Source organism: Poecile atricapillus, chromosome 2, assembly GCF_030490865.1.
Source record: "Poecile atricapillus isolate bPoeAtr1 chromosome 2, bPoeAtr1.hap1, whole genome shotgun sequence".
Classification (NCBI taxonomy): domain Eukaryota; kingdom Metazoa; phylum Chordata; class Aves; order Passeriformes; family Paridae; genus Poecile; species Poecile atricapillus.
In genome coordinates, this window is record NC_081250.1 from 36,116,792 (window position 1) to 36,136,731 (window position 19,940).

The 19,940-nt window shown below is 35.7% G+C and overlaps 1 protein-coding gene across 3 annotated transcripts in view; it reads right to left on the reverse strand.

Annotated features, from left to right (window-relative positions):
- Positions 1–19,940, reverse strand: part of TBC1D5 (TBC1 domain family member 5) — a 315,146-nt gene that overhangs the window by 67,992 nt on the left and 227,214 nt on the right. For all 3 annotated transcript variants that reach the window (XM_058831805.1, XM_058831806.1, XM_058831807.1), the window contains exons 16-17: positions 9,213–9,355; positions 3,290–3,396 (exon numbers count right to left, since the gene is read on the reverse strand). In XM_058831805.1, the coding sequence (XP_058687788.1) occupies positions 3,290–3,396; positions 9,213–9,355 (250 nt within the window). The remainder of the gene's footprint in view (positions 1–3,289; positions 3,397–9,212; positions 9,356–19,940) is intronic.

A 19,940-nucleotide genomic window follows, 5' to 3' on the forward strand; every position in this document is an offset into this window, starting at 1 on the left:
AAATATCAGGGATGTGCTATCTAAAATGTTCTCTCAACTGCCAACTGGGGTTCGCAAAGTGAACAGGAGAGCTGCTGCAAGCGTTAGGTTAATGGCAAGTACTAATTACTTCTCATATTATTGTTAATACTGAATAATGCTAAGGCTTCTGGTAAGGTTTGATTTCACAAAAGATCAGGATATTGTACTTGTCCATCTTTAAGAAAAAAATGCCCTCCATCTCTTAAGTACAGCTTTCTTCTGATATTTAGGTTGCTCTCCCAGTGATGACTGCAGTGAAAAGAGGCAAACAAAATTCAACAGGTTCATCAAGCCTAAGTTTAACTCTCCTGGTAGACTATATGACAAAAAGTGAGAAGGAAATACCTGTTATGTCAGAGCAAGGAAAGATAAAAAATAATAGATGTTTTCATTTTTACAAACCCAGGTTATCTCCAGAATTGGAAGTTACAGATGGAAAAGCTATATCTGAAAACAACTTCACCATTTATGACAAGATTGTTCCTTAAGAACCTTTTGGCTTTATCCACCTACCTCCAACCTTTCTTAGTCCAAATACCCCACAACCTCCCCTCTGTAAGATGACTTGGTATTTTCCTAGCTGCAAAAATAATATGGGAGACAACATACATATTAGCAAACCTGCAAGAGGTAGATTCCTGTTTCCAACTGGCCATTGACTTCTAAACTTCATTTCTTGTCAAGCTGAAATTTAAAGCTCCAAGGAGCAGAAAGCAAGCCTCTCTCAGATATTTGGAACAACACTAAACATTCTTGGTATGTTCAACAAATAATGAAATAAGCCACTGAACCATGTAACAGTCTCTCAAAGAAGAGTTCTCTGATTTCACATATTAAAACCCAAGCAAATTCTTGGAAGAAATGCCATGCAGAAAAACTCGGCCCTGGATAAGGTGAGATAAAATTGCACTGAACCAAATGTAATTTCCTATTAGAAACCAGAAGCTTGTGATGGAGAAACGCACAGGAAAACATCAAAGAAGGAAGCAAAATAATTAAGCACTGGATTTGTTAATCACCACTTATAAGTGGCACTACAGACTAAAATCTCTGTCATTTCTTCCAATCTCCTTCTATCTGCATAGAGAATAAGGGCAAACTGAATTATTTCTACGCAACTAGCAAAAAAAAAGTATCATAATTTTCCCACTTATTTTTGTATATAATCTGTGCACTGACTTTGGACTCCTACAGCACCCATGATGCCTTGTTGAGTCTTCCCTTTCATTCCTTTTCATGAAAAATGTTGACGCACTTGTAAATGTTTGTGCATAGGTCTTACAGAACACCAAGACTTCTATTTCAGATATATGGCAAAAAGAGACTGAACAATGCTTACAGACACCTAAGTGAAATGGAAAGTCACACCTAGGAAAAGGTAAGAAGCAGGTACTCAAATTATAGCCTTGAAAATAAATTTATTTCTCAGTGCAGGAGAAATGTTTTAGTTTTAGAATGATCCTTTAGAACAGTTTTACTTCTAAAGAAAAGAAGTCCTGATCTGTTTATTCAGCCTCAACACATAGACCCAGTATACAATTAGAGGTGGCTGCAAGTCCCTCAGGCTCTTCATTCTCTGGAAATCAGAACTTCTCAACCTTCAGAGTATTTTCCAAGCAGAAAAGTTCAGCTCATTAATGAGAAACAATTGCATTTTATCACATTTAAATTGACAAAGCAACTACCACTCTTTGCATCAAAATGTTTCAAGCACTAATTCACCTGAGCAAAGGGAGAACTACATGAAAGACATGGTAGAACTACATCCAGTATTTATCTGAAAGGTGTTCAAGGCCCACCAGAGAATGTTAATTAATAGGACACCAAGGCCTTATCAGCCTGACAACTTCATTCTGTTGGACACAAGAGCATAAGGAATGGAATAGTGATTAAGGCTCTTTGTGGGAAGTTGGTGGTTAATTTTTGCCCCCTTCAGCTGGTAGGGTATCTTGTACGCTGCCTGGCACGTCTCAGAGATACATGAATAATTAGTAATCAGTTTATTGTTTAACAAATCTCTTCAATAAATGACAGATTACATATTGAATTCAGATGTATAACTGAGCAAAATTTTCCTCCCTTTGTATCTTTCTTTTAAAAAATATTTCTATCTTGTTTTGCTATGAAAGTACATAAATAAATGCTGGGCAGTTTGATTTCACAGACTGCTGCCAAAATCTTAAGAAAGATTCCTGAGATCTAACGTTAGAAACTTTCTTAAACACCGAAAAGAAGATACACTTTACTTCTCATCATGAAAGAAATCTTTGTGCCTGAGAGGAATGAAAAAAGCAACTATAAGGATGCAGATTTCTGCAAAAAACTGATATAGAAAAACAAAGAGACAATTTTTTTCTTAATCCATAAAAGTGTAAACACTGGTACTGAATGAAATTTTGCAGAAGGCAGTCAGAGTTCAGAAGTGATGAATCTTGCTTTCAAAGATGTTGTGCATCAAGAAGATGAGGGGAAATCAGACTTTACACTGGCAACCTACTAATGGGACATGTACAAAGACAGTTCAAAACCAGGAGCACAAATTCTGCTATCTGCCAGAGATCTGAGTATGCAAAGATTACTGTGTACAGCTTCATCTCAAGCACTTTATCCACTATATAGTGAGTGTTTCCTGTATATTATACCCACATGTATACACATGCTGTTTTAGAACAGGAGGAGGTTTCTTTTTTTCAACAGATGAGTACATCAGAAACTGCATGCTAGTAATATGTGGCATGAAATTTATGAACTTATACATTTTATACATGTGAATTTTTACAGGCTGTAACATCATTCTCTTTTTTTTAATCAGAAACCATCACATAACCATTATATATTGGGCAGGGGTAGTGCTTTAAGGATTAACAGTGATTAATCCCAGAAATCCCATAAAAAAGGTCTTTCAGATGAAATTGCATGATGCTTTCTATACAGCTTACTAGGTCTTAAATAGTAACATGACTGTTTGTACATGAAAAGTATACTTTATGCTTAAAGATGTCTGTGCAGAATACTAAGCAAAGTTATTCTAAAGAGTACATTTGCAGTTACCAGAGCTCCTGGATAACTTTAGCAAAGTGTCCTTTGAAGAGTAAAGGAACTTGTTTCCACTCTGTTTCCAAATCTTTCCTTCAGCTCTTTTGTCAGGTGAGAAGAAACTTGAAACTACCATTTAGTTTCCAAAATGTAGATTGTTATTAACTTCATAGCATTTAGAACATTTTATTACAGTGATTTACTTTTTGTATTAACAGATCGAGCATCTCACCTTTGGATCTCGTAGAAAAAGTGCTCTTAGGATAAGGGAGTGAACATCTCCAATAGGTGGATAATGCATAAGAAGTCCCAAACAGGTCTGATAATTACTTGAAATCACTAGAATTAAAATGAAAATAAAAGAGAGAGAGAGAGAGAGAGAGAGAGAGAAAATATTAATGTCTTTGATATTCCAAAACAGTCCTTTTCTCAGTAAATTCATTACAGTTCAGATTTGGCTGTCTTTTCCCACATGGTCTCAGAACTCAAGCAGAGCTCAGAGTAAAAGGATATATACATAATCAAGCCTCGTGACTGCGCTTGGTCCAGTATAATTAAGGAGAGTTCTAAAACTATGACTCTATGTCATAGACATTTATGTTAGCTCCAGATTCAGATGCCTCAATTCAGACCTCCAAAGCTTGTGCCCCTGAAGCCTTCCCCAGTCAGTGGAGCTCAGGGCAATACCATCAGCAAAGCTTGAAGAACTTGTCCTATACTGCAGAAGGGACATGGACTTTTCAGACTCTCCTCCACATTTAAATGTGATAATTTGCATTTATGGCTTTATGATACGTTTGCCCCACTCTGATGAGTTTTTGCTGAAATATATTTTTTGTTGTTCTTAAATACATATTTGCATACATAAACGCACTCAGATACCTATGCACATGTAAAATTTTTCAACAACTCGTTTTCTTTTAAATCAGAAACTTCACAAAATATTCAGGAAAAAAGGAAAAGACTAGATTTTAATTTCATAAATACTAAAAAATATAGTACACAATTAACTTTCTTAGATTTTTTCATTTATTCAAGAAAATTTTCAGCATGCTATGCTAAATTTTATAATTTTGTTCTAATCTGTTTTTCTCTGAATCTATGTAAGCATTCTCTACAGCTTTTTGCTTGTTGTTGTCATCTTCTGTTTTTTTTTCTTTCCTTCCCAAATCAATCTAATTATGAGTGCAATTATTAAAGACATCTTTTCAAGCAGGTCTATGTAAACTACTTCATTTCTTTTGCAGCATCTAAATCCAGGCAATCCATCTGCCACAGCTGTCAAAGCAATGCCTGTTAATGATGCCTCCACTCTGCAACATAAAGACAGCCTCCAACAATAGTAATTGTAAATAAATTTCTAACAAACTTTATTATTCTGGGAACTTTAGCTGTAGTAAGAAATACCTTTAATTAATCGGGATTTTGCAAATACAAAAATATTTTGAATCAACAAAAAGCAAAATAAAGGGCAGTTTTGTGGACAGAGAAATTTAAACGGTTTACTTTCTTTTCTTTCATGTGAATAAGCCTCATATCCTCCTGCACCTTACCTCCCTCAACAAGAGGATTATGGGGAAAAGATGCAGGACTGGGCAAAATGAATAATTATAATCTGTGTAAGGAACCACTTTATCATCTTCATTTCCGTTGCTGATCCGACAGCTTGTAATTTCATACATCTGCTTTCATTTGTAAAGCACTCACTTATCCTACTCACTCTTTATCTGTTCTGCCTGTTCTTTTTCCTACCCTTTGTTTTTCTTGTTCATATTCAGGTACCTGCTTTTTCTTCTTGAAGTCACAAAGCTGGCATAATGAACACAATACAATGGCCTCCGTCAGAGTTCTTTCAGAGTTTAATATGAGCACCACACAGAACATACCCAATCAAACTCTCATACGTAAATCAAATTTAAGATACTGGACTGCAGTTGTGATCATGATGCCTTTTTACCAAAGCAAATAAAACCACTGAATATTGATATTAAATGCTAAATAGTTTTATAAATGATAGACAGTAACACAAATGTGTTTCTCTTTTAAACAAATAAGTATGTGTTCTATTCTGCAATGCAAAATGGATTAAAAGTATATTTTCTTTATTTTTCCTGGATCAGTTCTTTGCTGTCTCACAGATACAGAGAAAACTAAACATGTAAAAAAAACCTAATTTATTTTAATGGTGCAGACTTAACCTTTATTATCCAGAAAGTAAAAAAAAATTCCAGCACTTTAAAGGAAGACCTGCTAACTTTTATATGGTTTTTTTTTAAACCTTTATATATGGGTTTTTTTTCTCTTCAGGATTTCCCCCACATATTTAAACTGAAAGAGGGTAGATGTAGATTGGACATAAGGGAGAAATTCTTTACTGTGAGGGCGGTGAATCACTGGCACAGGTTGACCATAGATGTTGCAGATGCCCCTGGAAGTGCTCCAGGTCAGGTTGGATGGGCAATCTGCTCTAGTGGAATATGTCTCTGCCCATGCCAGAGGATTGGTCTAGATAATCCTTGAAGGTCCCTTCCAATCCAAACCACTCTATGATTCTTGTCTCTTCAGGACAAAATGTGAAATAGTATACAACAGAGGGGCAATTTCTTTAAAAATTCATGATAAAGAGCAGTAAACCAAAACTGCATATGCCTATTGGTGTTAATGGATATCTAAGAATAATCTGTAGGATGAAATTTCTGGAAGGAGATTCTGTGAAATACAAAAATCCAGTCTCAGTTGTAGCTGATGTGAGCAGCTGCCTTGTAAAAAACTTGGTGGCTCTTCAGCTGTGCTTTTCCTTCTCTCATTGGCTTAGTGAGAGTCACATCTGGATCCAATTTCTACTGTGAACCGCAAGTTCTCACTTCCCCAAAGAAGAATGCTACTGGCATTTCTAGGGAAAGGAAGAGAAAGACTCCTCTCCGTAAAGAAAACAATCTTACTGTCCTTTTATTAATATTGTAATTCAGTGCCCAGAGGAACATCAAATTGCCTTCTCACTTCTGCTGTAGAAGAGACTGACCTTTCTCTGTTGGTCCAATAACCACCCCTGGATACAAACATCAGTAATGGGGTGGAAAACCTGAAAATTCACAGTAGTGTCCTCAACAAAGTCCAAATTTTCTGATACATTTAATTTCCTAAAAGTTTAATATTTGATGTCACTGATCCTGTGTCCAGATTAGTTCATAACCCTGGAAGGGTGGGATTACTCCCCCCTGCTGCTTTACACATGGTCATGTTCTCCTTAGTAACCCCTAAATTGAGTTAAACATAGACAAATGAACATCTTGCACTATAATAAAAATAGCCAACCAGTTCCTCTAACAAGAAACTATGGCTCCTATATTTCTTTCAAAATATTCACAGTGCTTTTAGACATGAAAAACTAAATTCTAACAATAGCCATACCTACTCCTCAAATGGAAATAAGATAAAAATATACTAATACTGATCAGTCAAAATTAGCCCCTGGTGCAATAATGGCATTAATTTACTATGCAAAATATAGACAGGTCTTCCAGGTTTGTTCATTCTTGTCCTCCTTGGAAGGAAGTAGATAAAATACATCTATTTTTGCATCACATCCTTCTCTCCATTCTGATTTTATCAACAACTGCATCTGCATGTATATTCACACTGGTGAAACAAGCAAATACTCATGCTTCTGATTTGACAGATTAAAAAAAAAAAATTGCAAGAATTTTTCCAAAGAAACATAGAAAATTATTAAAACAGCTACACTGGTACACAACTCTACACTTGGCATGTGAGGATTATCACTCCACAGAACAAGATCTGCTTGGATACAGATGTAAAACTGAACAGAGCAGTTTACAGAATGGCTGTGTACATGATTATGTATCTACAATCTCTAAAATATATAAGCAATAATCTGATAATCTAAATGTTTCCTTCTTCTTGCATAATATATTGTTTCAACAACAGAGGATTTCAAAACTAAAATAAAAATGAGAAATACAGCAGAAATAAGACTTTCTTAAAATCACGTCCTTGAGAACATCATAATATAGCAGAGAAAAAAAATTCATCAATTCTCAAACCAGCAACTTTCACCCATCCCCAAATGTGTTGTTATAAAAGAATCAGCACAATTTCTAAACTTTCAAATGCTTTGAGTACTGTATTATTATAATTGGTTATATTTGACATTTTTATAACAGAATATCATAGGAGCTTTATTATTGTTCTTATTGTTTCGAAGTTTCTGAACTAAAAATTTCCCGATGGTTTATTTAAATTAAAGATGATTATCACCATTGGATGTTTTGAGCTTATGTTTCCTTTCACCAAGTAAAGAGAAGCTTTTATACTTAGTTTATTTGAAATTATTTTTAAAATTACTACAAATTTGAACTCTGTTCAAAGCTCAAATGTTATCAGCAATAAAAAACATGAAAAAAACCAGAAAAGTTTCTTTAACAGATATATGACAAAAGGTTTTTTATGTAATCAAGAACTGTGGAAATTGTTATGGCTTGAGCTTGACTTTGGAAAAATAGATTCAGCTTTACAGTACTTACGACTTATTTTGCTTCCCCATTCTATTATGCTTAGAGTAACTAACTAGGTCCAGCTGTAGAACAAGAAGTTACTTATTAGAGAAACAGTCAAAATATGAAGTATTCGCTGTCCTGATGAGATGACTTTGCCTCTCATTTGGGTAAATGTACTACACTGCAAAGCTATTTACTACTCTATTTACTAAGCCTGGGAAGTTCAGAGAAAAGAGGGAGACTCATTTCATACAAAAGCCTGGAACATATTTTTAGCTCACATTTTTATTAAGTCATACTGATACCTGTACCTCAGCAACACATATCAGAAGAAAAAAAGGCAGAACAACTTTCCTCCCCAAGAAGAGAGAGGCTTCTTAGAAGCACAGTTCTAATGTGCTGTTTTTTTAAAGGTAAGCAATGACACAAAATAAAATACTGATGCTAAGAAACTTTCTTACATGACTCTTCAGAGTATATCTCTACCAAAAATTTTAAATTACTTCAGTTTACTGCATATAAACAAGCAAGATTTAGACTGCAAAACATAATGACCTGAAATCAGATCATCCTGAAACATCAGCATTAATTTTGACACCTCTGACCAGAATTAAATGTCCAATTTTTTGAAAGGAATGAAAGGTAGCTCTATATTCTGTATGTTTATTAAAAAGTAATTAAAAAACACATGAAGGCAGGCAGTGGAACAACATGTACGTGTAAAGTACCACATTATATTTTCAAGACTGGGCCCTAAAATAGGAACCACAGATGTTGAAAACTTCCTATGTCCTAGAATACAAAATTGTGTCAAATATGTGACCTTGTTATAACCTAAAGCTTACAGATGGTATATACTTAACTCTGAATAACTTGCTATAGAATTCATATACTTAATGACAGCCATACATCTTGCTGTGAAATGCATACTTTGTGGCATCAGTTGCATACAGAATTTTTTGCAGAATCTGATAGGACAGAAATAAATACCTCAATTATCATTAAAGATCTTTCTCCTCCCATTTACAATTATATAAGCTAACAAAATTTTCTTGATTGCGTGTTTGTCCCAGCTTAATATTATTGGTCATCACTAAATTATAAAAATTCACCTGTGCACAAATTTCAGATGTACTGAACTTAAATAAAATAATTTTATTAAAATGCTACACTTGCACTGAATAAACATATTCAGTAATTGCTACTCATCTTTGTGTTTTATTCAAGGTATCTCTTCAAAAATTGTGAGTCATTGTCTTGTTCATTTTCTCCTTTCTCACGGGGGGACAGGATAAAAATATTTCAAGTGTCACAGGGAAGCTTTACTCAATTCATGAGCTTGGTCGGAAGGTGGAGCTCTATACTTGCCTGTATCACTCAGAACACATGAAATCTGCAGCTCCCTGTAAAAACACAGAACTACTCACAAAACAAACCTGCATTTAACTCCAAGATACAATTTGTTTCATAAATACAGCAGGCCATGTCTGATAATAAATAGCTCCTCTCCTAGTATTTGGAACGATTTTCAATATGTTAAATAAGTCACAATGAAATTAAGCATTTTTAAGGTCCCTTTTTCTTTCAGAGAATAGGTTTGCATTCTTTAAAAAAATTTGTAAGACAGCTGATACTTACAGGCATCTCTGATATACAACAACATGGCTACAAAAATGTAGTCAACTAAATTCAGGGTGATACTGTCAGCAAATAGAGCATCCCAGACAACCAGAAGATCCTGAAGAGGAAATTCACGTCCAAACAGGAGCCTTACCCATCGCCTGAAAAAAAAGGGGAAAGTTATGAATTGTATTTCTCCATTTTACCAAGCATGGTAAAGTCAGGACACATATCCCAGGATAAACTACAGTCCTAAACATTTTACCAGAAAATTCTGCAAAGCATCAAGATCTGTGATAATGACTTAACTAAATGTATTTGTGGAAATGTTACTGCATATACATCAAAGAAATTATACATTAGAGACTGTAGAAGCTTCACTGACTAATATTATTATGTGGGTGACCGTCAAAGGACATAATGCATCAATCCCATACACCACATTTTTGAGCATTTAATGTGATAGTGACCTAAGATGAACGGGAGAAAATGTTATGCAAGAACAGCCTGGAACAGGAAAAACAGGAGTGTGAAGCCAGTAGTTTATGGGAAGCCCTGAAAAGCCCAGTCAAGCAAAAGCCAGTTCAGAAGTGGATGCTGAACAGCAACTAAAATGGACCAGGTCACAGTTACCGTGAAGGGGCTTTCTTCCTGTTATAGATGACAGTATTTATGTAAAATATACTATGGATGCTATTTTCATTAAATCTAATTTAAATCTTTACCAGATTTAGTGATAATCTGTATGTAGACTATACTGTTAATTCCTGTTCATCTCTGTGCTCTTTTCATACCTAGCAAAATGTGAAAATTTGTCATATTAAATGCAATATTTGCTTGAGGCTGGAAGCTTGAGATGCAGTAGAAGAAAACTGTTTCTCTAGATTTCTCATTTCTAGTTCTGACTCTTACACTGACTTACTTGGTGACCTCAGGAAAGGCACTTCCCTATTTCAGAACAGACCCACTAGCTTTGTATCTTTTTAGGTAGGATTATCTAAGGTCACATTTGAATGAGCTAAAGAATAGTTAGTAACATTAATCCTGAAATAGTTATTACGAAATGGACTTAAAAATAATGAATTACATTTTTAGCTGGGATATGCAAATAGCTACGCATGTGGAATCTGTTTATTCAGTGGCAAGAAAAGATTGATTGCAAATTTCTGCTAAGCAAATTAAGTCATTCTTTAAAACTCACAAAAATTTCTAAAAAGGCAACTAGAATTTTCTTGTTCAAGATTAGTTTCACTCGTAAGAATTCATGTTTAACCACTTTTGTTCCAGAACTCATTGTTGGTTTAAGGCATCTGGGATTTTGTTTTTATTTTTTTTTCCTGATTCCAGTTTAAAGATACTGGACAAATAAATTCCGGCATATCAGTCTAGCACAAGCTTTGAAGATAGTAACAATCTGTACAAAAAGACAGTCCCTTATAAATAGAAGAAATTCAAAGGGACTGTTGTGAGTGAAGGTTTTGTTCACTAAACTTTTGTTCCCCATGCCACTGGAACCATATGCACAATCCACAAAAATATCCACATACAGATTTAGAGATCACTACATAGAATCTTTTCCTTGCAAGATATGTTCCCTTCTAAAAGTCAAAATACGTGATTTCAAAAGACAACATCATTTCACTCTCAAACATTTATGTTCTAAGGTCTTGTAACTTTTTATGTTAGTACAGTAATTACAGAAGTCCCAATATTAGCTACAACAAAACTCCATATTTCCCTCTGTGATCAAGCCCCTTTCCTATGAGGACTTGTTTTGAGACCTCAGAAAAAGAAATCAGAACTGTTACACAAAAGCAAGGCTTAGTTAGTGCATTTAATACCATGTCTATTCTACCTAAGGGATTGTGCCATAGTGTCACATTTCCCTGCAGTGCCCAGCCTACAGGAAACTATTACCCTGTGGTGACACAAACTTTACCCAAACTCTGCGTGAAGCCCATTACCAGCATTAGCAACTCCTCCCACTTGTAAAACCACAACTTTCAAGTAACAGAAACTGTTAGGCGAGAAATCTCAGCAAAGCTTGAAACGTTTGAGCTGACTTTGCTTGCAACCACCCAAGTCTCATTCAAAAGCCCTGCTAAGAGTCTAATGCACTTCAAGAGAAAAAAAATACACCATGGTGTAATGGGATTTGTTATTAGTCCTTTATTAGAAATCTCTTTTGCTTCTTTACTACTTCATTATGCAGTGTTAATCGTTTGTAGATGCAGGTTTATTCTGCTCAAGCAGAAGTCATTCTCTTTTTTTCTCCTGCTTTTATATTTTCTCTTGGGAAAATTAAATCTCATTCCCCAGAGGTATCACGTTTCACAGATGTAGGCTGCTGAAGAACAACTGGACTTCCTTTTGCAACCATAATATTGCCGTTAATTATTTGAACCTTCCTGTCTTAAAGGGAGTAAGCAATTCATACTGTTGTAAATGCATATATACTAACGGCTCTCTTATTTTTCTCAGCAATGTTTAGCTCACAGCATCTATAAACTGAGGGCCCTATTGCCTATGAACCATGCTGCCATATGGCAGGACTTCACTCAGCTTTTATATTCATAAAAAAAAAATCTTAATTCCTTAACTAAGTGTCCACACTGAAAAGCTGTCTTTCAAACTAACACATTTTTATTGCTTTTACAAGTATTTGCAGAGAATTTAAGACACCCCTAATAATTGCCTTGCACATGATAAACCTTTTCTTTTTGTTTCTCCCCCTTTTTTTTTTTTTTTTTTTTTGAGATGGCTGTCTGTGTTTTAATTATTGTTCTGTCCTGTTAATCTTGCCTTACATCTGTTACACCTGCAGACTGTGAAACTCACAATAGTATACCTTTTATCACATGTGGTAATACAATAATTCATATTTTACCAGGCACACTTAGCAATTAAAATCTACAAAAAAAACCCCCGATCCTTTAAAGCCGTAATACACCAAGGTACTACTACCTACATTTTAGAATATGTAACTGTATCTTCCACTTATGATTCCTATATAATTAAACCAATATTCTCAAGAGATCAGTAATTACTAGCAATAGATAACGATTCATTAATGACCTTACAATATAGGGAAAGCAGGAGAAAACTCTATGCTAGTAAAGCTATTAAAGAAGCCAATGATCCAGCTTTACCAGTTTTAACTAACACCACAGTCATTTTGACAGACATTTACAGGACAATTCCCCAACCATCAGAATTTAAACTTATGTTATGTGTTCCATATATTTAGTTGCTTATCTTCTCAGTCTTCTTGTGAGGCAGATAATTCTTTTTTAAAAGATCAAATAAGCCCAAGAAATGGTTACAATTGAGGCAAAACAAACAGTTGAGGAATGTTTATGAGGCCAAAACAACACAATGAAATCAGAAAGAATAAGAAAAATTGTAACAACAGGAAAAGGGAAAGCATCACTCTGAAGCTAAATTACTTGATCTAGGACTTACAAATTGACAACAAGGTTCCTAAAAAGTCTATTGTTAGGAGCATGTTTTCAGTCACTTATACATTTGCTAAACTCAATTTTCAGTACAATTTCCACTCCAAGCATCTGCTCAAGGCTTGATTTTTTTTTTTTTTTCCATTCATTGATACTATTCATTAGAATAAGGCTAAAAAAAATCCTGCTCGTGTTTAACTTAGTTTTTTCAGCAAGCATTTCACTAAGGTCTAGAATCAAAACAACAAGGTCTCTGGTATCTTCCTTTTTACTGTGCATATGAAAAAAGAGAAAAGCCCAAATTTGGTAATTCCTTGTTTGACCTAAACACAGCAGAGTGAAGATTTCCACAGAGCATGTTCTGTTTCTTCCTAACTCTTGCCACCAGCCCAAGAATGCATCTGCCATCCCGTGCCTCATCCCAGCTACACTATTCTCCCTGCATGGGAAATGGCAGAAGTGTGTATCATCCCTACCGTGACTACTGTCACCTGGGGGATGTGGTGGCAGAGGATGCTGTTGCTCTGGTTTCCAATGCAGACTAGTCAGGGTCTTTCAGAGAAAGGAGGGTCAGTAGGATTTTGCAGGATGTGTTTTAACTTTCAGTGCAAGTTTTGCTGCCTTTTTTTTAATAAGAAAATTATTTAAATGGACTAAGTATTGAAAAGAACACCATCTTATCAAAACTAAGCACTCGGAAGCTGAGAAATGCCAAAATTAACATCAGTTGTTTACTAACTGAGAAAATGATATGTAAGCTCTGTCTCTTTAAACTCTGTCATGAATTATGTTCAAGCAAACATTTGTAGCCAGTGCAATTTACTATGTAAAGTCATGGTCAATAATTTAGGAGAAAGGGTAGACAGACTTGAGCTGTGATCTGCTTGCTCAAAAATAAGATATGGAAAAAGGACGAGGAGCAACATTTGTATAATACTTTCAAAAGAACTTAAAATTATACAGAGGATGAAGACTTTAATAGTTCAATGCCACCAGAAAGCACTGCTCTGGGGAGACTTGGTGCCTGCACTAGGATTTCAGGTTGTATTTCTGAGGTATGGACACAAGTGGACTGCAGAGGCACCCAGGGGTAACGTGGGGGCTACTGCTCCTACAGCAGCGCTCATCAATGCTTGCATGGATGAGAAAGAAATTCACAGCAGAAGCACCCTCAAAAGAAGGTATTTGCTTCCAGAAACTCTCACAGATTTGATAGCTGCAAGAGGCAGAGGGGAGACAGGTAAGTTCATCAGAGCATGCTCATGGTAGTTCACTTTCTTTTAGTGACATGAAGGAGACCAATCAAGACAAGCCTTAGCAGCATTCCAGCTTAGACCTGTTACGCTTTTCTCCAGTTAACACTGTTAACATCTTCCAGTGGTCCATCTCCTTCCTTAATAAATCTCAATTTTGTTAAAACCCTCATGGCTTTATTTGGTTCAGGATTTTATTCTGAATGTCCTAAAGAGATTAATAAAGCCTTGAAATCATACAAGACAGAGAAGGAAACATGCCTGATGTATAATCACCCCTTGTTCTTTCAGCTACTCTTCTAAAGGCTTTAATGGAAGGGCAGTACTGATTATGGTGCATGAGGAGCTCTTAATGATCACAGATTAGAAGAAAGGCAAAACAGCTAAGTGTCACAATTAACAAAATGGCATTTCTAAGATAAACAAAACCTTATTAAAATCCAATATTTTGTCAGAACAGAAAGAAGCCTGTGAAATCCCTACAAAGCCAAAAAACTGGTGTAAGAAGTTATGTGGGAAGCTCACCAGACTTTCAGGGATTTCCAGAGACTTCTAATGTGTTCAATTTAAACACTGAGAATTTTACACACGGCATACCCTCATATGCACACTACCCATAAATGATGTACAGCGTGATATTGTTACAGCATATGCTCCATTTTTTGCCTTAATCTACTTAACTTGTGAAGGGAATGAAAACAGACATCTTGCTAGAAGATGTGTTTACTTCAACCATAAATTCAAATGTTAATTCTGGATTTATTAGATGAAATTATGTGGCCTTTGTCATTTGAGAAGGCAGACAAGATGATCAGATTTTCCTCAGGCTGTAAAACATTTAAATATTATAGATTTCTGCCATATTGTCTCCAGCAGTGTATGCTGATTGTAAAAAAGTGTGCGTGATAAGGAGGGAGAAAGTATGTGCCAGCATCTAACACATCACTCAGCTTCTCCTTAGAGATAATAGTCAGTATATAAAAAGATTCTTCTTATGTGTGTCTGCCTTATCTGTGTAAGCAATCTCAAACTTGTATGTGGAATACTATTGTGCTAGAGAATGCCATACCTGCTTTAATATGCCTGTGATCAGGGTGGGATTGTCCTTTCCTGGACTCCCATAAAGGTTGCTCACTTCACCCAGCTTCTCCTGTACTGGCTGCATGAAGATTTGGTGGATCATTGCACCAAATACAGGAGTCATGGCCCTACTGCTGGGTGGATAAACAGTCTGTTATTTGGTTTCCCTTTTTTGTTTCAAATTCTGCTTGGCTTGTGGTCACATCTGTACAGTTTTAAGTTTTACGTAGTTGTATTAAAAATCTGTCAACTTGAAAAAGTATGATATCCACAAGCTTTCTGTTCCACAGATTAGATACCAGGGTCTTAATGCAAAGATGAAAATTACAGTGTTTGATGACAATTGAAATAAAGACCAAAATAGACATTTGCATTACAGATTATATGTGTTTCAGATCTACCATAAGTTTTCCTGTTAGAAAAGAAGCATTTAAAATGAAAAAATAATGATAATAAACACTCATTTATTAATATAAATCTACTCAAATTCAGGCTGAACGAGAATACTGTACATAGTTTACTTTGTTGCCTTCCTTCCACTTGGGAAAAAGATTTTGATATGTCTATTGACATTTCCTATTACTGTACATATCTTGAACTTTTTTATAATAATTACATTATTAAACACAGACCAACATATCTCTTTAAAAGAAATACCTTGAATTTGATTTTTACTAAAAAGTGACATAAGCATCTAGTTCTTATGTGGATGATTTCCTCACCCATTTGATTTCTTTCAGATTGCTGGCAAAGACTACTCAGTTTTGCATTTAAGAAAAATTCTTTGTGTTTTGGGAAAACTCTGTGCATTTTCTTATTAATTAAGGTTTTTCTTTCCAAAAAATGAATTCCTAATAATTATGTTTCCTTCTTACTGCAGTTTTAACCCAGAGCAATTCTAATACACTCACTTGCAGAAATGCACTTAAGGGAAAAAAAACAAACAAATGTCACTCCTATCCTCAAAAAGGTTAAGAAGGACCCAAGGAACTCCAGGCCTGCCAGCCTCACCTTGATCTATGGAAAAATGATGAAGGAGCTAATTCTGGAAACCATTTCCAGGCACACGAAACACAAAAATATCGTAAGGAGTGGTCAGCAACTGACTTTTCTTTAACACTAAATTTCAAAAACAGAGCTAGGAACTTGACCCTGTTTAGAAGAGTAAACAGAAAGAAATTTCCTATTTTTTCAGCAGGGTAGATGGGAGAAATGGGACCTTTAGGTGTAAATTTATACTGTGGATGTAACTCCAAGTGATCAGACTTGCGCTGAATGTATCATTCAGTTTAAGAAATTCTCTGCAGCGGGAGAAAAGGACACTGTTCAGTTTATTTTTCATTCCTCCTAACCATTACAAGTTAAAATACTTCAATTTCAGTATTTCAGATAAATAATACTTTATAAAGGCTTAGTAATTAACAGCTATTCAAGCACTGCATTGACACTGCCAGCCTGTGTTTGCAGCAAATACAGCCGTTACTGGACTGTAACAATTTACCGACCATTCGTTAGCGTGAAGGGTGTATAAAAATGTACTCCAGAAGTTACCTACAGGAAGAATGATCACAATGAAATAGCTAACAAACTTTCAGCCATAGCTGACTTTTTAAAGGACAGAAATTCTAGGTGTTTGTTATTATTTTTTAAAAAGGTGGGTCAAGTTGACACCAAATATCACAGATCAAAACCGAGACACTGTTTTTCACTTTGGCCAAAATACAGATGTTATAAGATGAAGGATTTGGCTGTTACACTGTGATTTATTTAGAGGGCTAAACTGTTCTTTCTTTCAAAGGAAAAAGACTGAAGAACATTGCTGTGCTTCTGCAAAACAACTAAATTGAAATAGCTCAGGCAGTGTTCAGATTTAGAGAGCAAGGATCAGCCTGATAAAATAATGATGACAAACCAGAATGAAAAGAGGGGAGTGCTACATTATACTGGAAAAACCCCCTTTGAAGCCAATGATAAATACCCCTTAAGTGCACAGAGTATGGGACTTATCTTCATCTTCACACTCTGTAAACCCCAAAGATAATGACCAATATCTGCAATTGTAAGAGAAAGATACAGCAACCTGAAGGTGTGCCTACTGAATTCTTAATGTTATTTTCCTCTGTGCAATTAAAACCTACAGTCCTAAATACTGATGATGCATGTGCATTTTGTTTTGAAAATCACTGCAGAGTAGCAAAAACATTTTCTTTTTTTAACAAAAATAATTACAGGTGAATGATTTTAAACACTGTTTGCTGCAATAAACCTATTGAAACAAAAGAGGCACTTCTAAATTAGTGAAGTTCCTACTGATATCAGCTATTAGCAATTAGGAACTCCACCCCCCCAAGTTTTCCATCTTTAAACAGCAATGATTAAATTTGGTTTTAAAGTGGAGAAATTATATTAGAAAAACAACTCTCAGTGTTGCAATTAAAGCACAGTTCTTAAGATGATAAAATAAATTTGCTAATAGCTTTATCCATTGATTCAAGACGTAGGCAGTGTGTTTAAAAGATACAATCCTTTTGTAGAATTTCTCTTTAAAAGTGAAGTTTATAATATTTTATTTTATTGTATATTTTATTGTTCCATATTGTCAAATATTCTACAGTGTTAGTACATTTTTCTGTGGAATCCACTTGGGCAAGACTTAATCAAAAATACATGTATTTTAAAATAAAAGATAAGTTTGTTAATAGTTCCAAAGTAAACAAATAAGCACTGATAAAATATTATAAAGTTTATAATCTATCTTTGAGATGTCCCTGTTACAATTAAATAGAATGTCTTTTCTGTCCATAAAAAATTGAAATCTATAATTGAACCATCTTTCTTTTACCCTGTAGTGAAACGTAAAACCAAATGAGCTATTTTTTTCTGGTACGCCAAGTAAAAAATTTTTAAAAATTCAGGAGATCTAACTTTTAAATTCTTCAGAAGCTATCTGCCTGTGTCCAGGAATGGAACTGCTACCCTCTGTATTCAAACCAAAAAGACAACATGTCTGCTGTGAGTGTATAACCAGTTTACCCATCTGTGTAAGTCTTTTCTTCCTCTCCAAACCTGCTTCTCCATCACAAATGTTTTTTGGGGTAACAGAAAATTCAGCTGATTAAAAAGACATTTTTAGGTTTTCCTGGACACCCTCTTTTTAATAATTGGTCTGTAGTGAGTCAAACTTACTCTTTTCTTTTTATAGGAACCTGCTATCAGACAACACTAAGCTGCATAGGACCAATGAAGCTTTTAAATGCCCCATAACTGCTTGTGTTATCAGTTTATTAATTTTAGTTATTTTTTGGTGTTTTTATCACAACTTATTTGGAGACCAATTATTAGCAGAATCATATGAGACATACCCTTTTATGTGCTGTTAGTTTGATTTTTATGAAGTTGTCATTTTTCTGAAAAAAAAAAAAAAAAAAGGTGTGGGAAAAGCTCGTAATATTTTTCTTATGGATGTAGAATTTTGTCTCAATCAAATGGGAATCAGTGAATTCAACCAAATTTAGCCTGGGAGCTAGTACAAGGATTTATGAGTATTTGGAATCATACAAATTAAGAAACATGTATTAACCTTCCCACTTCTGCCTCAGAAGGCTTTAGATTTATGATAATCTGGCTACATTTTTCAGATATATTAACCACTCAACTAAATAATCTTAATGAAAGAAAATGTCATATGGGGAGTTGTTGAGTTCTCCATCCTAGAACAGAAGGAAGGACAGCCATGGACTGTAAATAGGACATGGATAGAATAGCAGCTCTCATGTAACTCTACCAGGAACCATTTATGGAACCTAAATATTACATTGTGAAATTCCACTTTTATTCCACGGAGCAGAATGGGCTTGGTGGAAGAATGTGTTTGCATGAGACCTTTTAACTCATAGATAGCCTAGTTGAAGGTATGAGTATTCACTCTAATTTTTTGTGTTCATAATAGTGTTAATATTAAAGACAGATGATTTCAGCACCCTAATCTTCCCCTATGATTATTCTCCTGATGCCTACTGTTGTATTTTCATGTTGGTAATCACATTGTATTTGAGAATGATACATACTATCTCTCTTTTTTCTCACCTTGCTTTCTCCTGTCTGCTATTTGAAAATCACCACCAAAGGAGAAGATTTGGAGTGAGCAGCAGCAGAAGAGAAAAACCAAAGTGTTTGTGCCATGGGGTGGTGTGGGAGACTGAAACATTGATGGTTAATGGCTCAAGCAGTTGCCTGTTTGGAAAAGCTACAGGGGCTTTGCTGAGGCCAGGTTTGCACCCCTGGACCAAAGGGCAGGAGGAGAGGTTTGGGAATCCTCTGATCTGCATAAGAGCAGCCCAGGAGCAGGGAAGGTGGGCACCCACCACCAGAGGATGACCACAACACACTGACCTTTGTTTAACAACAAGCTGGGTTTGAGCCAGATAAGGGAAAAGGCCAGTGAGAAGCAGGTGCTGCTGAGGTGGGATAATGCTTTTTATCATGCCAGTGTCCTCCTCTGCACAGCTGGGCCAGCTGTAGATCTCCCCTCCCAGGGGAGCTGTCAGGACACTCGTGTTCACATCTGGGCCTGAAGGTGTTCACCCCTTCCTGTGGGGCAGAACTGGCTCAATTACGCTGGCATGAGAGGCAGCTGTCATGGCTTAGGGGATGTCACAACCCATCAAAGATCCCAAAGTGCCCCCAGACACATTTCTGGGGCCTTCCACCAGACCACGGCACATGATCAACAGTGTTGGAATAGACAGTGTAAAACTCCCCCCAGGGAATGCTGGGCATTCCCATCTGAATCTGAACGTATTGAACCCATTGAATTCTATGCTTCATGGTTTTCCCTCACCTCTGATGGATCAAGGCTGCAGCCATCACCTGGACCAACAGGATGCTGGATCCAGAGATGGTGGTGTATTTTCTCTCCACTATCTACTCTTATCCTTTCCTCATCTTTTCCTCATATA